The sequence below is a fragment of the Argiope bruennichi genome, chromosome 7 (genome assembly GCF_947563725.1).
Source record: "Argiope bruennichi chromosome 7, qqArgBrue1.1, whole genome shotgun sequence".
NCBI classification, from domain to species: Eukaryota; Metazoa; Arthropoda; class Arachnida; order Araneae; family Araneidae; genus Argiope; species Argiope bruennichi.
This window is the reverse complement of record NC_079157.1, coordinates 56666772-56689773: the sequence shown is the minus strand read 5'-3', so window position 1 is coordinate 56689773 and position 23002 is coordinate 56666772. Positions and strand designations below refer to the sequence as shown.

Here is a 23002-nt window from a genome sequence, read left to right as displayed (position 1 = left end):
CAGCGCGTTCATTCCCATTTTCTTCTCTCTTCTTCTTCGGGCGATAACTTCTTACGACCCTGCCCTTTATTGGCCATACAGGAGAATCAGGTACATGGCGGACATTTGCGCCAAGTGCTAACTTTTTGTTGGCGATAAGTCTCCAAATGTGACAATCCTCTTTAACATTTTCTAATAACCCTAAAAGCGAAAAATCGATGCCTCAAAAGCAATAAATCACCAATTTTTTGCCCGTGCATTTTTAGACTTCAAAAATCCCAAATCAAAACAACATCATGTTCTCACATGATAAAAACAAACAAACAATGGGAATTCTTTTCTCGTATACTTTAACCATATCGCACTTATTTTTCAATTTTCCCATCTTTAAGTCTTATCCCCTGAACGTATGATAGTACATGTATGAATCTCTCTGTGAATTATAACCAGACAGATAGTCATCACGTAGATGGTTGTTAGTCAAAATTTAATAGGCTATATTTCTCATGATAGAAGCATTAATGGAACTTCATTCATCTCTTGGTTTGTTTGTTCTTTTAATTCTCGTGTTCACTGACCAGACTGACCGATAGACAGACTTCCACTAGATGGATTTCGCCCAAGATTTGATAAAAATCTGCAACTTTAATATTAGAAACGCATGCCCTATTTCATCCCTCTAGTCTGATGATTTTTTTAAAATTATATCTACGGGCAGACGGATAGGCAATTATAATTTCTACAATATTTTCTGTTTATTTGAGAAAGTAATTAATCTATTGTGCCCAAAGATACTTGTCTCAATTGTTACGCTGAAATTATTGAGAAACTTGATTTGCTTCCCTTGCCCCAGTCTTTTTTTTTTTTTTTTTTTTTTTTTTAACCTTATGAACTTTTTCGTGCCATATTATTTTATTTCACGATTACACAACTATATTCTACCTCCTTTATTATTATTTTATCCGTTGTTCTCTGTCTGTCATCGAATCTGGCGCTTTTCTTTTAATCTGTCAGTGAAACGCCGATATTCTGACGTCTGTTCATTGTTTAAATTAGCCCTGCTTGGTCCTTCGAGTTGCAACAGCCTCAAATTAAAATGCCCTCCCGAAAAAAGGTATGAATGTGATTCCGCCCTTGACGTCCTTGAGTTCTTTTAACTGTTCTGGCTCTTTTTTTCACTGCAATCTGGGCGGTGAAAGTGTACTCGTCTACTTTCACCTTTTCCTCAAATTTATCACTTCCTGAACCATTTGCATATCACTCACTCCCTAGTTGATGAAATGACCCATACCGCTCAAGTGCGATCGCTCCATTGTTCTTGGGTTTTAATTAGGGTGGGTACAAAACTAAAATGTTGCCACCCTGGTTTCACTAAAGCCGCCTTGCTGCAACCTTATCAAAAGCACTTTGAATAGTTTTTAAAAACTGGCATGATTAAGGTGGTCGTCTTAAGATGGTACTGTTTTGAATAGGAGGATTGGTCACTGAGTCTTTTCATTAAAGTTGCCCACGGCTTGTAATTGTCATTCAGATTGCATAGAAGTAGCCTGACACGCGTATGTTTGGTCATTAGTTTGGAGAATAACCGTTTCATTTAACTAGCCATGATATGCGATAGATATACGATATGAATTGGCAATTAAAATACGTAGGTTTGCTGCTTTTTTAATGAGATGCAACTGTATTATTTGCATTCCTAATGACATCGTGATTAATTTGTGTACTTCCTCATTTTCTTTTGTTCATTGCTTGAATCGAAGAAATAAAGTCGTAATGCCAAAACACTTTTTCTTAGATTAATTGCTGAAAAACATTAATGGAAAATATTTGAACTTCTATCAAAGGCATTTTATTATTGTTCTGGCCAAATTAGGTTGATGGAAAGTAGTTTAATTAAATGTAATTCCTATAATTTTAACCCAGATAAACAAAAGGTAGTTTATTCTAATTGAGGGGCTTTAAACGGTTTTAATGGAATAATTAGAAGAAAGCGAAGGAATGAAGGTTTATATAGTGGATTAGAATATATCCCGTTATTATGGATATAGGGTGCCTTTTCTTTATGAATAGAATTTTTACGATTTTCAAGTGTGGCAGGCTGAATGTTTGGGAAAAATCGTTGATAAAATTTTTAATTTTGGGTAGCTTTTTCTGTAAAATTTCTTTTCGGATTAACCAGCATGCATTTGTCATTCCTTTAAGTAAATTATTTTGTAAAATTGCCATTTTTTAAAGATGAATGTTAGTTTCTAGTCCCTGGATTCGATTGCTTTTGTACCTTAACGCGCATTCATCATAGACATTCGATGATTTATATATCAGCTGATTCTAATACTTTTCTTCATCTCCTGGTTCTTTTATTTATCTGTCTAGTTCAATTAAGTTCTGTAGTGCTTTGAGATTGATGCTTGCCATTCGGTCACTTTAATTATATGCTTATTATATAAAAAATGTATGTAAACATTGCGTTTTATTCGCTTAGTGATTGGTAAATAGCGAGTCACCTGACCCATGATATTTGAGGTTTGTTTTGCCAGTATTGTGTGAAATATTTAATGAAAATTATTATTAGGTCGTGGTAAATATTATTATTGAAATGGTGATAAAAAACGAAAAGCAAAGCTTTAATTAACAGCAAATAAGTTTAAAACAATATTATTTGTTAATTCTACTTTTAGACACATCGTTATGACAACACTAATGAATACCTTTCCGGTTTGTTTATCCTTTTCGAATAACGAAATTTTTTCTTCTCGGCTGGTAATCGTCTGAATACATAAATAATACTCGTGTTGATCCTACATTATTTTTTTAAGAGTAATGGGGCATGCAGCGAAATTTGATGAAGAAAAAAATGTGATTCAAGACTGAACGAGAATCTGGTAATTTGAAAAGAAAAGTTGATCGTGACGCTGCTAAGTTGACGGCAAAATGTGCAAAATTTATTCAATATTTAATTATTGGAGATTTAAGCTAATAATGATGCCATTGTCGAGCTTTGAGTTTTGACCCCCAAGTAGGCCGATAGAAAAATGTATTTTCTTATTATGTAAAGATTAAGCTTTCATTATTGAACGAATACCAGCATGGTTTAAAAACGTACTAACTGGAGGTGACGAACATCGTGTGCGGTATCGAACAACATCGGGCTTGACGAGCGAAAGTGAGCAGGGAGCACCCTCTCCCCCCCTCCGTAATGTATTTATATATTTGCCGGAAGGAGAAATAAAGTTAAAGCTTTAGATTACCGAATGGAAGTGTATCTCTTTTACCTTACTTACCACAGGATACAGTGACATGTATTTTTACCCTTTAAAGGGCCATTTTTTTCTAGTCATGTTATGTTAAAATATTTTTAGGCTTGAAATTAGAATAAGAAAAGTGATTCATTTAGCTTATTAGATACATTTAATTTGATTAATTAATTAATTTTATTAATTAATAATTAAGTAACAAATCAAGACACGTCATTTTGTCTGAGATAAAGAACTGAAGCATCTAAGTTTCTGACTTACTAATAAAATTTGTCAGAACTTATGCCAACCTACATAATTTTATACAAAGATTGATAAATTTGGTGGGAAGCATACTTCCCACGGTCCTAGAAAGGGTTAAATCACTTATGATTATGAATGGTTTTCTCTTTCTAATATTATACTGGGATGTGCGTAATAGCGTTTTATCATGTAACGTTAGCCGAATTTCTAATTGAAGATTTTCTGATCGCATTTTTTTAGATGCATTCTTTTTAAAAAATTGCCTAATTCAACGGTTCTCTTGACATGAAAAATTTATAGATGTGGCATCTGGCTCAGGTAAAGGTGAAAACAGTAGGGGATTAGAATTTTTCTTCTTTTTTTATAGTCTTAACAATTAAAGAAAGAAAAATTAATCAAATTCGGAAAATAATTGTCTCATCATAATGAACAACTTTTGTTCTAAATGTTTTTGATTGCTGCCCCTCCTTAGAAGTTATGAATTGATAACTCTACTCATAGATTAAAACATCGCATTATATGTTTTAATTCTGCTTTTCTTACTTCGCCCGTAAACACATGGAAGGTCTTATAAAACGGCATTTCCAGCAGATTGAATGGAAAGTGATCAAAGAAAATAAAGTCACTACAGGTGGATGTTGTTTAACTTGATGTGGTGTAAACTGTAGGCTATTGTTTTTATTTTGTGGAGTATTTTTGTAATATTTGATATATATCGTGTGATATTGTAATATCTTGTTCAATAAGCAAAAGTTTTATTATTAAATTGTGTTTTTTTTAAAATAAATCTCCACTAATATGGTTTTTTCGTTAATTCGACAGTTCCTTGTTTTCGATGACGGATTTCCAATTAGGCTCTAAAGTTCATTATCCAATCGCTCAGCTTAGTGATTCTAGGCAACTGCCTGAAACCTGTATGTGTCTATGCCAATGGCCGATTTGTGATTAAGCAGAGTAGGTAGCTTAGGTTGCCTAGGACCGCTAGGCTGACAGGCAACTTCAAGCAAGTCGATTATAATACTTTATTTTGTTATTTGCCACATAAACAAGTTTGTAAAAAAATATGTATTCTTTGAATTATAAATTATTATATTATAATAATAATAACAGCATTTTTTCTAGCGTAACTAATCAGATTCCTATCTGTTTTACTTAGTTATTACAATTTATATGAGCACCGAATATGCTTTAATAATATTATGTACAAAAGTGAATGCAAGAAAATCTGTATCTGTAAATCAAAATCAAAACAAATGCATTTTCAATGAGTTATTAAAATGAAAATAATTAACCTAAAATAAATCATGAATATTTTAAGATTGTGTTGAAATTTGAAATTAAATTGATTAGTTTATTGCCTGGGGTTACAAAGCACCTAAATCCGCTACTGTTTGTTTTGGTATCTGCTTAATTATTGAAAGTCCACTGCATCTATAAAGAGAAGAAGAACGTGCAAAACTTTTATAAGTTTCCTAGAATTTTTCCAAGCATTAAGCATATATTTTTTTCGTTCTAAATCAATTTTACATTGATCTTTAATTCATTGGTTTTTAATGTCTTGATTCGTTGCTGTTAAACGTCTTATTAATCAAAACACATTATTCATTAACACATTCTGGAATCACCTTTGACACTTTCTGGAATCTCATCAAATAATTTTTTGCAAAGGTCGTAGTCATAGTCATGGCAATAATGTTTAAGTATCTTTTTCAGTGATACTGTTTAACCTCTAGGAAAAGGTGCACCGCACAAAATTGCTTGGGTGGTTTTTGTTTTTGCATAAAGGCAAACGATTTATGCTCTACAATTTCATTTGCACCCGTTCTGCATTCGCTCCCACTTGCGGTTACAGTCTATCAGTGGCATTCCACCGGTATAACCCAACCTCTTTAACTTGTACGATAGCATTTTTTTAATCCATCCCTTGGCGCACGCCCTTTTCGGGTAGTGGAATGGGTTGGACGTTTGTATTAGTCACTTTTCTACATTGTTGTATTTATTACAATTTGACGCCAGTTACCTGCCTTTATTGCCCCGTGAAATCATTGTGGTTGTTTTCATGCCCTTTGCTTTATAAGGTGTGCAGTGCTTACGTGAGCTATAATATCTGTTTTAGTCTTGCTTTTTATCCCTCCTTAATCTGATGGTACACAAGTCAGGCGCCTCTTAGTCCAAGTGTTAAATAGGATGAGGCCATTGTCAGCGTAATTCGTCAAGAATCTCGGCTGTAAATGTAAATACTTCCTTCATCTCGCCCACTCTTTATGTACAGCGTCCTTCAATAATAAAAGTTAAGGAAGAAATTTTAACGTGATAACGTTTATAGGCTGATGTATTATTTATAAATATTGATATGCGTGATTAAAAGTCTTACGAAGCACTTAACTTTTTATCGTTTCAGTGATGTGCGCGTTGAAACATTTTGTTTTAATTAAGAGAAAATTTGTAAAACCAATCTAAGGATAGACGCATCAATCCTAAAATATTATTATTTTGTAATGTTTAGGCTTAGAGGTCCAAATTTCCTTTAAGTTTTACTTTCTTGTTTACGAAATATACATATAAAAATTATAGTAATTGTTAAAATTTCGAACTCGAGATTTTAATGAATTCCGTGTTTCAGACCTCTTTGAGTCCCAAAAATCATTTTTGGAATTATGTCTGGCTGTCTGTGAACGTGGTGACAATGAAACGCTTTGAGTTAAATGGATGGAATTTGATAATTGGATTTAACACCCCGTTTGTATAGCTCTATCAAATTTTTATCGAATCGGTCTGTTTAATTCATCATTTGGTCTGTTCTTTAGCATGGATGCAAATACAGTTATTTAAAAACACAGTGGCACAAATAAATGAAATTTTGCATGTGATCTTATGATTATATTTGTCGTTTTATGCCAAATTTTAGTTTCAATTCCTCGGAAAAAGCGAGCGTCCAATATACAGATTCGTTTTTCTAGTACTTATGCACTGCATGTCAATGATTAATTGCTCAAAAGAAAATTACCAAGGATCTCACGATAGATTAACACGTTGCCACAAATGACGGTTATAGCCGTACGTTGTTTGGCGATATGTAGCAAGTGACACCTATAGCCGTCCTGCATACGAATGATGCCCAATTTCACATGGCTGTCATAAACAGTTGATAAAAATGTGTTTTTGAGCACGATCGTCAAATTAAAAGTATGTTGCAGCGTGTTAAGTAAAATTGCTAAATTCACACCAAAAATCTATCTTTAAAAATTATTGTTCCCAAATACCATGCAATGAATTTGTTAAAAAAAAAATTTTAAAAAAAGGCCTTAGCGGCCAAAAAAAATCAATTAATCAATCGGTAAGTATCGGTTTTCTCTATTATGCGTGGAAGCATATAACTCTCATGTATGAAAGTCAGAAAATAAAAATCTTGACATTCGTAGGAGCCCAAGGTCCACAATTTTATGCAGGAAGCGGGGGGTAGAGAATATCCAGATGGAATTATCTCGTTGAACTGGTCCAGAATTTTATGTAGGAGATGGGAGATTGAGAATATCCAGACGGAATTATTTCGTTGAACTGGTCTAATATTTTATGTAGGAGACGGGAGATAGAGAATATCCAGATAGAATTATCTCGTTGAACTGGTCCAGAATTTTATGTAGGAGATGGGAGATTGAGAATATCCAGATGGAATTATTTCGTTGAACTGGTCTTATATTTTATGTAGGAGACGGGAGATAGAGAATATCCAGATAGAATTATCTCGTTGAACTGGTCCAGAATTTTATGTAGGAGACGGGAGATAGAGAATATCCAGATAGAATTATCTCGTTGAACTGGTCCACAATTTTATGCAGGAGAGGGGAGATAGAGAATATCCCGTTCAACTGAAGCATACGGAAATACGAAATAGCTAGAGACCAGCTAAAGAAAAAAAAAAAGGAAGAATTAAGAAGAAAAAAAAACCTATACAAAGGAAAGCAGGTCGGAGTGGAACTGTAGCAGCTATATCTTTATTTTATTTTGTTTTTGCTAGTTTGTCTTTTTAAAAAGTGGCAACATCAGTTGCTTGTGATGGAATAAAAAATATGTCGACTTGACATAGTTTCGGTTATTTTAATTTCAAATATAATCTGCATTAATCATTCTGGAAATATAATCCATATGAATAAGCGATCGTAATGAGCTGTACATAATTGCGCTACAGAACTATCTTCACAAAAGGCGATCTCTTCATTACTCCATAGCCATAACGTCGGAATTCAAGCGCCAAAAATCGACCCCTAGCAAAGAAATGCCTTCTCAGCTGTACCGAATCGTGCCTGCAGAACGCATCCTCAACTTATCAAATGGTCGCAATAGAAGTCTTCATCAACCGAAATACATCTGGACCCCTCTAGAATCAAAAGTATCATCTACTGGCTTCTCCATCTACTTATAAAGATGATATTTACAACAATTAATAATTTTTTTTAGAATCAATAAATTTAAAAGCTCACAGTAATTTATAGTTTGCAACAATTCTAATATTGCTGTAATATAAATAGCAAAAGCGAATACAATATATATAAAAGATAATATGTTATTCTGTACAAATAAAAACATCCGATTTCAAGAGATTCATTACTAGGTCCTGGACAATGAATTTGAATTCATGACCTGTCTTTTTACTTTTCATTAAATCCAAAAATTCCAAGCTTGCAAAGCTTAAAGGGGGGGAAATTTCTCTAATTCGTTTCAGTAAGGATTGCCTATTCCTTTTTACAATACACTATGATATTAAACACGAAACGGGCTATACGTAAGAAAGTGGAAGAAATATTAGTCTCTGGTTTTATTTGGTAACGTTCTTGTAACACATATCGACTATCGAATTTGAAAAATCGCGTTTTTCAATTCCTTTCCCTAAAGATATCGCCAAAAATGAATCCGCTTGTTGGTAATGTCTTGAATTGAATGTCAATAATACAACAGTAAATTAGCAATTATTTTGTGCCGAAAACGCTTAGTTTGTTTCTGATTTCTTTGGCTAAGTATCTATTATAGATTTCATTCATTTGTTTAGTTTGTAATTCATAAAAAAAAATATTTCATTTTTAATCAAATAGCATCGTAAAGGCATGCCAAAAATGTAGACACCGTCATTGGAAAGAACTGCTTCCCCTTTCAGCGGGAGAGCCTGCTGGATAAATATGTCTGTACATTCCTTTTTAAAATGCCTCATTGTTTAAACTTAAAAATTTCCATTTGCGGTTTTCTTCATATGTAAATGTATTTTTTATGGCACTTGCAATGTTTATATTGATAATGCTTCGAGGCATTGACCTTGTGAAATTATTCATCGAGCTTTCCTGTAATATTGGAAGGTCCCACTATGACCTTTGGAGAAAACAATGCATTGTTTCTAACAATTTCCGCATTTTTAATGGGTGCGGTTATACTTTCTTCCTCAAAAATATTCGATACAATTTTTTATTACAAATGAATCCGGATGACTAACAAAATTATACAAACCGTTGTTTTTAACTGCAATTACTCTGTCGTATTTGCATAAACAGCTTCTCAGTGAATTTAACCTTATTGTGTGCACTTCATTCTCACAATGCTGGGCTTTGGTCTAAAAACCTCACAGGTGACAGTTTGGTTCTTAGGATGAATAACTCTAACACTGTCTTCCGGCACTTTATTGGGGGAGGGATGATGGCGCTACCTTTACTAGTTGTGGGTGTTGTAAACTTTTAGACCTTTCACAGTATTTTTTCCCCCTCTCTTGGCGTTGTTTGCTCTTTCTATTTGACGCCAACTCCCTTCTGTTAGGTTGATGCCACCTACCTGTAGCATTTTGTGGCCATGCCATCGGCAATTGCAAAAGCGGGTAGGTGTTAACAGCTGACGTCATTTCTCCCTACGTCTCTGAGGAAAATCCCCAAACGGGTCTGGTTGGGGTTTAAACCACAAAATTTGATCAACCCGGGGGCCATATTAATCATGGGGTCATCTCGATTAATAAGTTGATTTGCAAAATATGTGATGAGTCATATTCTGGTTCTGTATCTGTCGTTAACTTTAAACTCGTAATTGCCAGGGTTGTCAATATTTAAAATACAGACAACGAACCGCCAGAAAGATTGCATTCCAAGATTGACCCAAGAATTTCCCAACATTTCCGTAGTATTTTTATTTTCAGCCAGAATAGCAGTAAAATGGCAAGATTTGTTATAAAATATACTGTTGATGAAATAGACGTTGCTTTATTTATTAGATAAGAAACTATGAAAATTCCGTAATTCGTGTAGTGAGATCGATTTGTGTATGGAAAATTACGAAAAGATTATTTTTTAGATTGCTTTTTTTTTTTTTTTTTTTTGATAATCTTGTGTACTTTAATAAAAAATGCTACATATTGCTTCTGTCCCTAGTATAGCTTCAAAGAATCAACATAATCGGACATGGTACATATAGATTCATTGTGTGTTCTTTCTAAAAATAAATTTGTGTGAAGTGTGTATCCTATAGAAGATGTCCTTCTATAGCCATCTTTTTTGTGTAGCTTATTCATGTGCCACGATCTATATCGATCTTTTTGAAAATAAAACTAAATCTTTCTACTAAATCTAAACGAATTAAATTTAGAAATTAAATCTAAATTATAAAAAGAAATCTTTAATGAAAATAAAACTAAATGGCATAAAATTCTTTCAAAGGAATAGATAAGTTTGGTAGCCAAGGATGCCAGAAAAATAAAAATCTGTGATATCTTAGTTTTTCTGTGTATGCTAAATATTAGACATTTTTGATCATTTTATGATTAAGGTTTTATTCGATGAGATATGGATTTTATTTTTGGTTGGTTGCTGGAATTATTAGTTATTCTAGAATGGAAATGTAAAGCCATGATGATTACTATATCTGCGAGCAAAGTGTACCTTTCTGACTGTATAGCATATAAACCATGGCCAGTTAAGAACAATTGAGTCTACCATCTTCTGTTCATCTTATAGTTTTTCAAATCCTGTGGGTCAAATTGATTCTATGCATGAATCAAACTAAACAAGGTAAAGGATTCAGCATTCTGTGTTATGTGCACATAGTTCTTTAGTTACAAACTATTTAAAATAGTAAAGAATTCGAACTAACTTGCTCTACTGGGCAATTCTTTTCCAAGCATTTCCCTCCTATTGTAATTTGACAATAAAATATTTAACACATCAATATCATAAGAAATGTTTGTAAAAAATTATTTCGATAAACAAAAATAGTTCTTGACTGCCTTCTAGGTATATAAAATAAAAGTCCTTTCCAACTTTGTCTATCTTGAAGAATCAGATTTGACTCCAGGATCCCATTGGTAAGTCACAGAGATGGCGTTCCCATTCTAAAGTAAGGCCACTGACAAATGCAACTTTTATGCCTTGCTTGAAGATATCGTGAAAAGCCTATATTGAAGATCCATCCTCGAATATTGGTTCCAATTTTCCCTACCGAGTCGGAAAGAGGGAATTCCTTTTGCGAATATTTTAACTCGTTGTCATCGTAGGCGTCTGTTATTGCCCGAACTCTTCAAAAGCCCAGCTTTGCAAGGTCGAATGCACCGGAAAAGCAGACTCTTGGATGACAATGACCTTGGCTCAAGAGAAAGTGGAAAAAAAGAAATGCATCTCTGGGATGTCGCCCACCAATTTTCGGTGCACTTTTTTGTTCACCGTCAGATTTGCTGTTATTAACATAATTATCGGAAAAGTTCGGTTGATGAACCGCGACGCCTTGCTGCATCCGTTACCTTTGCAACTGTCTAGTGCATAAATTCGCCTTAAAATTTTAGAAAGGCGATTTGTGCCTTTTTAAGGGTCACCGATGACAAATCTAAATCTGTTGTGAATATGGTACATTGTATTTTGAACTTTTATTAACATTAGATTTGCGAATATTGGTTGTATTCATGATTTTAGTGAAAATCGTTGCTTTGATAGTTAAAGTAAATTGAGAGTTTTGGTACATAATATCAATTCCATTTATTTTTAGCATAAAAACTACTATATATATATATATAAAACACCAACGTACGTAGCACAGAAATCGAGCTTATTACTAATAGTCGAATGGCAACAGTCAAATATAGACAAACACATACGAATTTCGAACTGTTCATTCATTGAATATTTTTCAACTGTACTGAATCAAATTCTTCACTTAGTTGATTAATTAAACTGCAAAGCATTATCAGAAGTGCTCTGGAGATAGTTCGCCATGCCACCAAAGAGGATATTTAGTCAGAGGAAAGAAGATGTAGAAGAAATCAAGAAATAGGTTTCAAACAAAGAGTTCAATCAAGCGCAAATATAGGCTTAACCGCTGCAAGATAAGTAATTGTGTTAAGACTTAAAATTAATGTACGGTTTCTCGTCGTGTGCGTCCAAATCTTGCCAGTCGTCCAAACACTCCCTAAAAGTATGTAATTCTGAGTGTATATCAGAAATACTAACAAAAGCAATTGAAATTGCAATAAAAAATTGTCACGAGTATACTTGACGGGGAATCGCAGCAAAATGTTTCAATTTTGGCGCCTTTATAATAATCTTAAGTCTAGCCGGAATCGTTATGACTTGCCTACGGAAATTGATACTCATGACTTCCAAAATAATTATCTTATGAAAATGTTTTTGTAATATTTTAAGACAAAAAAAAAAACCTTTTTAATGACATAAATTTCGTTTACTTACAATTTTTCGTTTAATTTTAATAAAATTTTTAATTTAATTTGATGCACAATCTGAAGCAAAGTTTTTAAATGCTGTGATGGACTTCGAACTCTCCACCAAAACATTACAGACATGTTTTTGCCAATTATTAATTTAGTAGTAGGATTTTCACTTCCTTTTTTATTTCGTAATATACACACTTTTTAATTTGTAGTAAACTATTTTAATTCATAAGTTACAAGGCGAAATGTTTTTTAAAGAAGTGTATCCCTTATTAATAATTAACTGCCTAAAAACCAAATAATTGTGAGAGCTGCTAACAGTTCTCAAATCCTGTATGGAACCATGTTGCGTCATTGGTCACATGATGCTTTCGAGGGAGACGAGTGCTTGACGGTGAGATGGTAAGACGTACCGCTCACGCTCATGTTATCTTTTTATGTGTTTTATGTTAGTTTAATAATGTTTTGTCCTTGTAATCTTAATAAACATATTTCACATATTAATGCTGTGCGTTGCCTTTCCCCACATAATCTAGGCGAATAAGTTGGTCGTTCAAGGCGATAATGTTTATTCATAATAATCTAAATTGATAATTTTTATTCATTACAGTTATCCAACCGTTATAACACTACAAATTATGGGATTCACTGCTAAGTAAGGTATATAATTTGCAAAAATCCCAACTAATACTATTTGTAAATGGATATAGATACACCTATTATAGATTGTGAACTTGTGTTGCTCTTCGGGTCTACATTTTTAAAGTAATAATAGTAAAGTAAGGTATGATAATAGTAAAAAATTGCAGTAGTAATAAAAGCATTTCTATAAAGATAATACAGTATTTCCATAAAGGTATTCCAATACTTTGTAGAAAACTATTAATCATATAATGAACCTGTCAATTTGACGAATATCCAGAAAAAATAAGTATGCTACATGTATATTTGAAATTTGAGGGCTGTGAAAGAAAATAAATTCAGCTAAGTACACATTTGCAAAAGATAGTGATATAAAGTTTTGCAATATGGTTGAACGATGAATGAAAGGCCGGGATAGCCTGGTTGGTAGAGCGTCACATTCGCGTCCCTTAGGTTGCGGGTTCGAACCACGCCGAACATTCCCCGCGTGCTTGGTTAACGCTGCGTTAAATCTGTCGTTGTCACAAAGTCCTCCATGTCGAGAGTCATACCACTGGGGGTCCTGGATCAGGGGTGATCGTTCTCTGATTCAGGTCTAAATTACGATCTGTGGATGAGTGTATGAAGTCCGCTCCGTAAAAAGGGTTGTGACGTGTGTGTAGCTAAGTCGTTCTCTTGGCCCTAGATGGCGCTACTATAGAAACAAGAGGCGCTCCCCCTCAGGCTTAAATCGGCTGTCTTCGAACAGCGGACATGGAAAGTTCCATAAGAAACAACAACAACGATGAATGAATCGCGTGTGTTTGCTTGCTGAGACGTGTTCATACTTGCACAGTAACTACTGTGCCAAATTATTCTTTAACCTTGCTAGTTTGAAATACTTGCTGTAGCATCATGGTCTTGAAGTGAGATACAGTTTTCGGTATAATTTCGTACAAGGTTTATATATAGATCAGTGCTTAAAAGAAATGACTCTTGTACTAGGGGTGCTTGACATTTTACGACTATATTCAGATGGTACAGGGAATTCCGAAAGGGAAATTTCACTATGGAGGACTTAGGGTGAATGGGAAACTACGAACTTCAGCTATCGAGGGAAATATTACTGCTACAAGGAAGATGTTTGACGAAAGCAGGCGAATGACCTATCAACAAATAGAGGATAACTTGGGTCTAAATGCAGCAGCAATTCGTTCGATTCTGCATGGCAAGGTAATACAGTATTTCCATAAAGGTATTACAGTAGCAATCTGTGAGGTATAGGGGTGAGGTGACAGGATAATACTAAAGAGCAGACAGCACAGCGTATAACATAGTGCCTGGAGGGATATACTAAGAATGTTTGGTGAGGGCAATCTCGGTATGTGACCAACATAAGGGATGATTAGACTTGGCGGTTTTATGGAGGAATATACTAAGAATGTTTGTTGAGGACAATCTCGGTATGTGAACCACATAAGAGATGATTAGACTTGTCGGTATTATGGTGGAATATACTAAGAATGTTTGCTGAGGACAATCTCGGTATGTGAACAACATAAGGGATGATTAGACTTGGCGGTTTTATGGAGGACTACTAAGAATGTTTGCTGAGGACAATCTCGGTATGTGAACAACATAAGGGATGATTAGACATGGCGGTATTATTACGATATGCCCACCAAAGCTCAAAACAAAGTTTGAATTTTTGATGATGAGGACACAACAGTGGCAGACAGAAAATCCTAATCTGTAAAGAAAATTATCATTTTTTTCAGTTTCGAGTAAAATTTTGATGCGTGTTGTTTTGGACTCACAGAAGGTAGCAGTCACAATTAAGTGGTGCACTAAGCATTATCTGTCTGAAGTCATGGAATCTGTGAAATCAAGAATGGACATCTGATCCCTCCATTATTGCTCGCTGCCTCAAAGCCTGTGCCGAATATTTCACTACAATAGGGCTTGAGTATCCTCCTAACAATCCAGACCTTGCTCCAATCAAATTATACTATTCCCACGTGTGAAAATGAAGTTGGAAGGGATGCGGTTTTCCAATGATGAGGCCCTTCTGAGGTCTTGGGGCAACAATTGTGCCTTATTCAGTAGTGAAACTTGGCAGAGCTGATTTCGGAGGATAGAAAAGTGATTGAACTTAATGAAAATTATTTTGAAAAGTTAAATAAATAAAGCAGCAAAACTTCTCTAGTGACTTTTGTATATGTTTAATAATCAATGCATATTTTTAAAGCAAAATATATGTTTCCGGATATATTTAACAATAGAATTATGAAATCCATCAAATGGGTTCCATAAATCTAGTGTTAATTGATACGAGTAATATTTGAATTAAAAAATACGTTTGTTACCAAAAGAAATTTCAACCAAATTTTTGAGGATTCCGAAGATTGTTGGGATTCTAAAAAACTCCATAGCTTCAATAAGCTATTGAAAATAATTAAAGAAAATCCCGAAATAAAAGTTTTTATTTCATGAAATGAAATAAAACCTTAATTAAGTTATTATTAATTATTAAGTTATTATAAATTAAACCTGCCTTAAATTAAGTTTCTGAGTACTATTTAATGATTGTTTTACTGTTGCTTACTTTATGTACCGAATTAGAGTTCAAATTTTTTCGTCGCTATACAGTGACATTTAATTGAGAATATTTAAAGAACTTCTCATCTGAAAAATTAAAGCTATTGATTAGTTTCATTGTCCATTGACCGTCTTTGACTACAAGCTACTCTCTGGGAATATTGGTTAAGGGTTGTTGTTGTTTTTTTCCGTTTAATTTGATGTTCATAATTTCCTCCATTAGAGGGCAAATTGTTACAGGCATCAAAGCCGTGTTTTTTTTTAATAGCCTTTCACATGTTCTGTTTATTGGGTGCCTGAACCTTCTTAATGGGATCAAGTCCATGGTATCATCGTGCCAGTAGAAACATAACTGTCCGGTTACTTATCTTCTAATTGCATGTTGTCTTTTGCAGTGCCCTAACCTTTCATTCTTATTCCTCATATAAAATGGCCTGATAATATGCTTTCATACTTAGCTTTCAATAATGAGAGAAAATCGGGCAATTAAATAGTTGATGAAACAATGGGAACGTTTCGAATTTCATTGCAATAATTAAAATATTTTTGAAAAATACGTGAAGATTATAATTTTTTTTAAAGAATTGTCCAAGTTCAAGAAATAAATTGCATGGGGACTAAATTGGTATAAGAAAATTTTCCTGGGTTTTAAAGTATTGTAATATCTATTTTGGGGGTGGGGCTTCCCAATGATGGGAAACCTCATCCCAAATTTTCTTGTACCACTTATACCAGTACTCAAAATCAAGAGCTTCAGAATTTATCGCAGAAATAAATTAAAATCTCACTTAATTTTTTTATTAAGTAAAATTCGAATCCGAGGCGAATTTTAAGAAATCGCCTCGGTTTGCATATTTCCATTCTTCACTGTACATTTATTCCTTATTAGTTACCTCTAGGTCAAAGGTTTTAATTTGTAGAGAGCCAACCTACACTCATTATTATTAATGGAGATGAATTTCAAAATATTTGTTGACCCATCTTTGTGTTTAGTTTAGTTAGTTATATTAACATTCCGTTTAAAGCAACACTAGGGCTATTTTGGGACGGACCTTGTCATTTTGAACCGCGGTCAGATGACGAGGACGACACCTGAGCTGGCACTCCCCTCTCCACACCACACCAGCGGGAGGACGTTTGGTCATGACGGATTTAACGTGCAACAGACTCCCTTACAGTTCGTCGGCTGAATGGGGTCTCGAACCTGAAACCCTACAGCTCACAAGCCGAGACCTTACCACCTGGCCACCACATCTTTGTAAATGTTAGAAATATTAGCTTACACCACACACACACACACACACACACACACACACACACACACACACACACACACACACACACACACACACACACACACACACACACACACAGTATAAATTTATAAAAGGCTCATACATTTTTATTTTTATTGACTTTTTTTAAATGATGAGCAATTAACGGTTTACTTTATTTTGCATATGCATCATGTTCGGGTGATTTGTTTAGCTTATGACAGTGTACATGAAGATAATTTTTCCATTCATCACATGCAACATGGAATTGGCCTATTTCGTTTTCGGAGTGTTCGCTTTCATTGTTAAATTTTACGCCATTGGCTGTTGGCCCTTTATTTAATATCCGAAATAAAGCCATTGGGTAATCGGGTCGATCTTTGATTGGATTGTTTCTTGTTTTTTCGCATTCATAAATTCAGAAACATTACTCAAATTTGCCTCGTTAATTCTCATTGGCCTACATGCATGTTCCTAGCGTCCATATAGTTTTAATGGTCTCAGAAGTTTTTAGCATTAACAATTCCTGTTGTTAAAAAAAATGTGAGTGATGTGGCGATTATAAATCAACGAGAGTTTTGTATGTAGCATTTTAGTGTCCAGTGACAAATCTTTAGGAGGAATCAAGCTCGCTTTTAGGACCTTCTAGTCCCGAAGTAGATACTTTGCTATCAAACCATCGATATATGAGCTTTGGGATCAGAGGATTGAAAGCTCAAGGCCTGATTCCATAAAAGATCGTCATTCTTTTCCATCCGTTAAGAATCGCTGTGTTCCTTCAAAACGGATCTTGATCCTAACTAAAAATGTTATTCAGTTGTTGTAAAAGAATGATCATTATACAATTCAGACAACACCTTAAGGTGACAAAAATCAATCAAATACTCCATATAAAATTCAGTACTGAGTTTTTATGTGATTTAAGTTTTTTTGTCGCAGCATCTTTCTTAGTTATACTGCTTATCTTGGCACTTGATATTGTATTCCTGAAGTTTTTTATATGTTCCTTAATGAAGATGTTATCACCCTTATTTGATCCCACATTAAAATTATGAACGCTGAATGTGTGTGTGTGTGTGTGTGTGTGTGTGTGTGTGTGTGTGTGTGTGTGTGTGTGTGTGTGTGTGTGTGTGTGTGTGTGTGTGTGTGTGTGTGTGATATTTTAAAATCTAAATTTAATCTTAATTAATTTCTAAAGTTTTATCGTAATTCAGCCCATATTAACTTCATTCTAAAATATTCTCTTATTTCCTGATCCGATTCCACTTTTTCTATTTAATTAATTCAACAGAAGCGTTTAAAATTGTTGTATCGGCTAAAAGCCGACATGTTCCCACACTCTGAGTGAAGGAATAAAATATTGCTGACTTACACAAATTCTTCTAAAGATCCTTTACTTGTGATTGACACGTGTTAGAAATCCCTATTAAAATCTCCCAGTATATATTCACAGGGATAAAATTTTCATCGGCTTTTCCTCATTTCGTGTTGTGTTGTTCTGCGTTGTGCCCGTCGTTTCTGCTTGTGCAAACAATCATGTCTCCCCGGACGGAAATAAAACGAAGTTAAAAAATCGAAAGTCTCTTCACTGTCTTCGAAGTTGGCACAGAATTATAATTATAATAATAAGATTACATGCCAAATTTATCTAAATTAATGTCTTTTTTAGTTAGTCCATTTACATGCGTGAGAATGTACTGAGTAATTAACGCTCAATTGTTGGGCAGATATAATTCAAAATATTTTATAGATTTGTACTTTAAAGACGAAAGCTGTGTATCGATTTTATCCATCCAGCCCTTTATGTTTTCTTAATTATCATTTTCACTTACATTTGGACAGCCAGATAAACTTCCAGTAAATAGATTTCGTTCAAAATTTGATAGAAATCTACAAATTTATTGTAAACGTCGCTTACTAAATTTCATCCATGTAGCTCAAAGAGTTTTTGAATTGCCCCGTCTATATATATATCAATTTTTCCAAAAATGCGTTCTTCAAGCTTAAGGAAGTCTGAAACTTAACTTCGGACTTAAGGATTATTTAAATTCTTGAGCTCGAATTGTTTTGCGATTACAATATTTTGAACTGTTAGTCAAAGATGGCTAGTTTGATATTTTTTTTAAAGCCAAAGTTTTAAAGGGTTAAAACATTATTTATCTGATGTTTCAAATGAGGTGTTATTCAATCCTTTAATTTTTATTTTTCATTCCAATACAGATTCTAAAATAAAAGTTCTTCACTGTAAATTTTTTTCCTATGAAATTAACCCAATTTCGCTACGATGGAGAAGAAAATTCTATAATCTGTTTTGCTTTTATGCATTGTATGGAACGACATTTCGGTTCATGATTAGCCTTATCGTTCATCAATCACTTGCACGAAAAGTCTCTGAATTTTAGTTAAACTATGTTAGTGTGTTCATTGTACTTTTAACTCATTATATATTCACAACACGAACAACCGTCTAGTAACTTTCCTTTGTCAATACTACCATGCGCACCAAGCGGAAGAATTCGAACCCATTTAGTTACGCGATGCAAATCTGCGAGTCTTGTTTAACACCAGACGAACTTCACGAAGTCAAAAAAGGGAAACAAAACAAGGAAGTTCCGAAAAGAGACTTTTTAAAAAATAATAAAGGAAACGTCAATGTTTAATGAAGCTTGAAAAAAAATTTTTACCTCGAAGACGAATATCGTCTGTCAAAATAAACCGAATTCGTGTTCTATAAGAATGATGTTTATGTTTTATTTGTTTTATTCTAAGTTCGGATTGAAGAAAATATTCTTATAGAATGGCGAATAGCATCTTTATATAAATTGTAGGAAATAGTTACTAATAAGTGGCAGGAAGCGTTATAATTTTTTTATCGCTTCCTTTTATTATCTATTTCCTTCACCTACGAAGAATTTTTCGGAGTACAGTTTTTATCGTCTGCGGAAGTTTCTTTTTTCATGATGGCGTGTTTTTACCCGTGGAAGAATTCTTGAACTTTGATTGCTGGGAACGAATAAAATTAGTTCCTCGCAAGGAAAGAAACGATGTTGTTATGATAATAATCATTGTTAAGGAATCAATAAAATTTTTCTAGATAAGACTGTTTTACCCAACATAAAGAACATTAATTTATATTTGAAGTGAGTTGTTCTTTTTATATCTTATTCAACTGCAATTGTTTCGAGTAAAATAAATTTGTTTTGAGAATTTAATAAAATGTCGTGAAAGTGATTCCGTGTTATTATTCCAATGCATTCTTTGGTGGGATTTTGGGAATAGAGATAAAAATTTATTTAAATTGAATTTTATCTCAAACAATTCACCAAATATAAATGAAATGATTAGTACTTGCAATTCTGTAAACCAGTAAATGATTTTTGTTTGTCTGTACATGTATCTGATTAACCAACAAAATTATAAAATTGTTTTTATCAACTTTTCATGTTAAAATTGGATGTACAAACACACAATTTAAAATGATAGATTTTTTTTTTTCTTGTCTATAAATGAGATGGGATTTTCTTTTTTGTTCGATTGTTGTTTAACCCCATGAAGCATTGATTGTGTGGTAGCTTTAACTTGTTTGTTTAAGTTTTTGTACTAATTTAATTTCATGGAAATGGTTCTAAAACAAGAAACTTTTACAATTTAATTTGTTAATTAATAGTGATTGAAAAATGTACTAGGTACTTAATAATTAAAATTTTAATGATTTTGAAAACGAACTCCAAAAACAAAATTTTTAATTATAGCTATTTTCACAAAATAACACTGAAAAGAATTCTAATGCTTCATTTTACGAAAATTAATATTGTATTTTCAATAATCTGTCGTGCTACGATTATAGCTGTTTCAATTTTGCATGTCAAATTATACACATTTAAGCACAGTTTTCAGTAGTGAATTTGATAAACATTTAAATAGCATAATGCTGTCGATCATTGTATAATTACGTTTTAAATATATTATTTTTATAATCTTATTCTATAATAATGCAATAATAATATTATGTAATTACTTATAAATATTTTGAAAAAAAAGGTGAAAAGATAGTTTTCACCATGCTTGTTTTCATTTCCCGATTGAAATAACCTGCTTTTCACCTTTCGTGTATTTTTTATTTAAAAAAAAAAAAAAACATTTTTCCTATTTATAATTTGGCATTAATTTTAACAGATTCTTTTATTTCTTTTTAGTGACTCATTCTGATGAATATAAAATGGCACGGCAAGGTGCAGTTGGTGTTGAAGATTTGATCCTGAAAAAAGTATTATCTCTCCGCCGATGGAAGAAAACGAAACTCTATAAAAGTCGTTCAAAATGGGACTTCCAGTTTACCATCATGACTTACAATATCCTGAGCCAAAATGCAGTGGAGAACCACAGATACCTCTATAGAAATTGCAATCCTACTTATCTACAAGAGGACTATCGAATTTCCAGAATTATGCCAGAAGTACTTAAAAGCAGAAGTGATATCATTTGTCTACAAGAAGTCGAACAGAACTTGTTCGATAGCAGAATCAAACAGGTATTCGATTCGAATGGTTTTGCATCGATCTTCAAGAGGAGAACTGGTTCAAAATCTGATGGCTGTGCCATTTTGTGGCGGAGGAAGAAGTTCCACCTTGTTCAGCAGAAGGCTGTCGAATTTCGAACCAAAGCAAACCAATTACTAGACAGAGACAATATTGGCTTAATTGCTGTTTTAAAGCCGAATCATCCTAAATTTACTAATATGTTATTGCATGTGGCAACAACTCATCTTTTGTTTAATCCCAGACGAGGCGATATAAAATTATGTCAGCTTCGTTGGTTTTTTGCTGAACTTGAAAGGCTGTCATTAAAAGAAGTGAATGGCGAAACACGACTCTACCACCCAATAATCCTTTGTGGGGACTTCAATATTGAACCTAATTCACCTTTGTATCAGTTTATTGAAACTGGTTGCATTAATTTATTAAATATTGTGTCAGGCGATCTGTCAGGGCAGGCTGAAGGAAAAAGTAAGGGAAAACTTGTTGAAATGGAGAAGATGGTATTACATAATCTAGGTATTAGCGAAGCTAGTCGATTTGAAGAAATATCCCCCAAGGATGATAATTTAACAAATACTGCACAAGGAAAAGCAGAATCATCGTCAACGCCCACCAAAATCAAAAATGTCGAGACTTGTTCAAAATCCGACCCTTCTTCCAATGTAAAAGCTCTTGATCCTGATTTACTTAAAGCAATGGGTTCTTCTACTGATTCTAGATGGATTGCAACGTTTTTAGCTTTGGGCAATAAAGAACTTGCTACTAAAATAGCATCAGATTTTAAAAAAGGACAACCATCTGCGAATCAAGTTGACTTAAATCGAGCAGGATCCTCGAAACATGATTCAGACTCTTCCAGCGTAGAATCGGGACTTAGTTTCCGTCACGATTTCAAGTTAGTTCCTGCTTATAAGTTCCATAATTTTTCCGACAAAAACATGCCTATAACGTCCATGACTGGGAATGATTGTAATGCAGTTGATCATATCTTTTATGGTGTAAATAAGAAAAGAGATATCAATTCGTATACCGAGGGTGAATTAAGATTGTTATCTATTTATACTCTAATGCAAGCCGATGATGTTTCTGAACTAGGTGGGTTACCAAACGCAGCTCTAGGCTCGGACCATATTTCTTTGATGGCACATTTTGCTCTCAGCACCAAACGATAATTTCTGTCCCATCTACAGATAATTTTCATTTAAACTGCACGATGTTTGTTTGATTTTTTTTTTTAGTCCAATTCCATTTTTTTTTCTCTCGTTTAGCAACTACAACTTTTACTTTTTAAAATTTTAGTTTTGTTATTGAAAATTGTTATAAGATTTTTTTTTAACTTCTAGATGGAATATTTATTGTATTTAATTCCTGTCTAACAACTTACTCATTGACAAAACTGTTAATAAACTCATCTTTTGATGTCATTTTTTATTTTCTGAAGACGCGTGAGCTAATAAAGCTTTAAATACACTTGTGAATAAAACTAACTTTATAAAATTATGTATTTCGAATTGTGTCTTACATTAATTAGAATACTTTTAATCGATAAAAAAAATTTAACTTTCATCTAAAATTAAGATAGAAATTCAGTATTTCCTTCTGAAATCTTTTAAAAATATTTGCTTCTTTTGTCTAAATTTTAAACAATTAAAAGAAATTTTTAACTAGATCATCTTATGCTCTAAGGAAGTCGTCATATTTATCTGTTCTTCCATGGTAATAATTAAATTATAAATTACTGGAAAATGAAATCACATTACTGAAAATAATAAATTTCTACTTTTAATTATAAACTGAAAAAGTTTATCAAAA

At 33.4% G+C, this 23002-nt stretch overlaps 1 protein-coding gene across 3 annotated transcripts in view; it reads left to right on the top strand.

Annotated features, from left to right (window-relative positions):
- Positions 1 to 22651, top strand: part of LOC129975233 (protein angel homolog 2-like) — a 49761-nt gene extending 27110 nt beyond the window's left edge. For all 3 annotated transcript variants that reach the window (XM_056088264.1, XM_056088266.1, XM_056088265.1), the window contains one exon: positions 20849 to 22651. In XM_056088264.1, the coding sequence (XP_055944239.1) occupies positions 20872 to 22362 (1491 nt within the window). In that variant the 5' untranslated portion in view covers positions 20849 to 20871 and the 3' untranslated portion in view covers positions 22363 to 22651. The remainder of the gene's footprint in view (positions 1 to 20848) is intronic.
- The last annotated feature ends 351 nt before the right edge of the window (positions 22652 to 23002 follow it).